Source organism: Trichechus manatus, unplaced genomic scaffold (assembly GCF_000243295.1).
Source record: "Trichechus manatus latirostris isolate Lorelei unplaced genomic scaffold, TriManLat1.0 scaffold00081, whole genome shotgun sequence".
Classification (NCBI taxonomy): domain Eukaryota; kingdom Metazoa; phylum Chordata; class Mammalia; order Sirenia; family Trichechidae; genus Trichechus; species Trichechus manatus.
In genome coordinates this window covers 431,877-435,451 of record NW_004444017.1, presented here as the reverse complement: position 1 = coordinate 435,451, position 3,575 = coordinate 431,877, and the positions used below count along the sequence as shown (strand labels likewise).

At 39.6% G+C, this 3,575-nt stretch overlaps 1 protein-coding gene across 1 annotated transcript in view; it reads left to right on the top strand.

The window, feature by feature from the left end:
• The window catches only part of GALNT8 (polypeptide N-acetylgalactosaminyltransferase 8), a 60,350-nt gene that overhangs the window by 26,687 nt on the left and 30,088 nt on the right, over positions 1–3,575 (top strand). The window contains 1 exon segment of the mRNA XM_012556895.1: positions 1,436–1,700. Within this exon segment, the coding sequence (XP_012412349.1) occupies positions 1,436–1,700 (265 nt within the window).

The following is a 3,575-nucleotide window of genomic DNA, read 5'->3' as shown; positions in this document are numbered from 1 at the left end:
TTTTCTTCCACTAGAGAGTCATCTGGTGTTTTATTTTGGACACCTACTGGAACCATCCTGTCCTGTTTTTGTAAATGTTTTGATATTGTCTGCTGTCTTCGGGACATTCAGTAGTTATTTTCTTTGTTTATTGATTGTAGAGCTGTTTGTTTCACCCTGCTTTTTTGTTTTATTTGGCTATGCCTGAGCAGGCGGGCTGTGCATTCTTTGTTGTTTGCTTGTCTGTGGACATGATATTTTTCACTTCTTTTTCCAATGGGCAGAGCCAGTTGCTCAGGTATGGTGCAGCAGGGCAGGTCCAGCTGAAGGGGAGGGGTTGGGATGGGTTGTTTGTAGCACGTACTTGGGCTGACAAGATGAGCCAGTGGTCAGTGCAGGGCAGGTTCCGGTAGGTCGTGCCTGTGCTGCTCAGGAGTGCAATGTTCAGCACATGGTGCAGATAGGCAGGAGGGAAGGGAAGGGGGAGGTTGGGAGCACAGTTCTATTCTGCTGCACATCCCATCACCATCATTTGGAGTTGACTCAATGGCAGCTGGTTTACTGGTTATGATCAAGAAATTTGGGAAATGTAGGGTTAGGGCATCTCCAATTTAAAAGTTCACAGTAAATCAAATACCTGAGAAGTGAAGTAATGGGTGGGCAGTGGTGATGGTGATTGAAATAGATCCACCATTGTTAGCCACTAATAGTGTAGTGCAATGTTCCTCAAATTTTACTTTATAAAAGAATTACTGCATAAGTTTGTTCAAAATGGGTATTCCAGCAACTTCTCCTGCCCCATCCCTATCTGACTCTGAGATTCTTATTTAGTAGATTTGGAAGTAAGCTGGGATATCTATATTTTAAAATAACCATGGGAGATGATTCTGATGTAAGTGGTTCTCAGGCCTTATCTGAAAAACATGAGCTCGTTTTCAATCTATTTCTTAGATTGCAGTCAGTCAGAGAGGAGTCTTGAAAATGTGGGACTCGAGATAGATAAGTTTTCATGGAGTTCAAGGGAAAGGTGTATCTAGCACATGCCTTGGCAAGATGGCGTTGCATGGCTCTGACAAGTTCCCTTGACATATCACATGTTTTGGGAACAAAAAAAAGAAAAAAAGAAAAAGTTGTCTATAGAGTCTATTCAACTTATGGCAGCCACATGTGTTTTCAGAATAGAACTGTGCTCCATAGGGTTTTCGATGGCTGATTTTTCAGAAGTTGATTGCCAGGCCTTTCTTCTGAGGCACCTCTGGGTAGATTCAAACCACCAATCTTTCAGTTAGTAGCTGAGTGATTAAGCGTTTGCACCACCCAGGGACTCGCGTTCTGAGACAAGAATGTGTAAATCTTAGAACTTGAAGATTTTCATATTTCAAGAAAATTAGAATGGATAGCTATGCCCAGGTAATTGAGGATTGACTGAAATGTGTTTTCTCTCCTTTATTTGCAGAAGAAGCTATGAAATCGGCTATGAAGCGACAAGAAAATGTTAACAACACACAAAAGCAGGCAGTGGCAGCCAAGATGAGTGAGACAAAGCACAAATTCCACAAGAAACTCTTCCCAAACTCACAGCTTTTTAAGCAGTGGGGTGAGGGGCTTTCTGAGGCCCAACAGAAAAAGACCCAAGACCTCTTCCAGAAGTTTGGTTACAACGTTTACCTCAGTAACGAGTAGCCCCTCAATCACACCATCCTAGACACACGAGATTCCAGGTGGGCTGGGTGTCTCAACTCACCAGGACCTTAGTCTGATTTGAGATGAATTTCAGGAGTTATCAATGTCAAGCGTTAGAAAGAAGTTTGAGGGAGGAGAAGGTTGATGGGAAAGGGTTTAAGACATAGAAAATTCTGGCAGGCTGACTGAGCAGAGTTCTTGATTTTAATCCATTTTGTAATGGCAGCTCAGAAGATAACTGCTTGCTCCAAATATTTACAGTCCCTTGGAGATAAGCAGAGATGTCAGAAAAACAGACATCCATGAGAATTCTGATACCATCGGGTCTAACTCATAATTTTACACGTGAGGAAACCGAGGCCACAAAAGAGATAGGACTTGTGCGAGTCACACCAAAGTTACAGCTCTACCACCTACCCTAGTGTTTTTCTCAAATTCTCTGCTTGGATTCCTCTTTGAAGTTGAATCCAATTTAATGAACCCTCTCTCTTTCCCCTTTATTTCTCTCTTTCTGCCTCTCCCTCCTTTCTTTATACTTTTTTTTTCTACAACAGCTTTGTTAAGATATAAATTCACATGTAATACAATTCACCCATTTAAAGTGTACAATTCAATGTTTTTTAGTATATTCATAGACATGTGCAACCATCAGCACAATCAATTTTAGAATATTTTTATCACTCAAAGAGAAACTCCACACGCTTTAGCAGTCACTCCCCACCTCCCCCAAACCCCTTCAGCCTCAGGCAGCCACTAATCTACTTTCTGTCCCTAAGTATTTGCCTACTCAGAACATTTCATATAACTGGAATCATATAATATGTGGTCTTTTGTGACTGACTTCTTTTACTTAGCATAATGTTTTCTAAGGTCATTTGTTTTATAACATGTATCACTACTTCATTCCTTTTTATGATCAAATAATATTCTATTATATGGATATCACACATATTGTTCACCAATTCATCAGTTGATAAACGTTTGGATTGTTTCCACTTTTGGCCATTATGAATAATGCTGCTATGAACAATGGTCTACAAATTTTTGTGTGGACATGTGTTTTCACTTCTATTTGGTACACCTTAGTTGTGGAATTGCTGGGTCATATGATAACTCTATGTTTAACCTACAGAGGAACTGCTAAACTGTTTTCCAAAGTGACTGCATCATTTTACTTTCCCTCCAGCAGTGTATGAAGCCACACCATCCACAGCATTTGTTATTATCTTTTTTATTATAGCCAACCTCCATATCTCTTACATCCATTTCCCTATAACTTCCTCCCAGGAAGACGCAGTGTTCCAGATATGCTGAAGAATATTACAGTTCTTCCAGAAATCACATAATATTACTGTACCCCCATCTGTTGTAGCAATTGCTTGATGCCTCTTATTTAATTTGATTATCTAATTGCATTGGCTACAACCTCCAGTATAATGTGGAATAGAAGTGGTGAGAGAGGACATCCTTGTCTTGTTCCTCATTATAGAGGGAAAGCATTCAATAATTCACCATTAAATATGATTTTGGCTGTGGCTTTTTCATAGATGCTCTTTACCAGAAATTCCCTTCTATTCCATATTTCTTGAGTGTTTTTCGTATGGTGAAGGGATGTTACATTTTGTCAAATACTTTTTCTGCCTCTATTGAGATGATCATGTGGTTTTTGTCCGTTGTGTGTTGATAAGGAATATTACATTAGTTGATTTTCACATGTTAAACCAGCCTTGAATTCCTGACACAAATCACACATAGTCATAGCGTATAATCCCTTTTACATGTTGCTGGATTTGGATTGCTAGTATTTTTTTGAGAATTTGTTGTGTCTATATTCGTAACATTTTCACTGACTAGATTTTTTCAGAAGTAGACCACCAGGTCCTACTTCCTAGTCTGTCTTAGTCTGGAAGCTC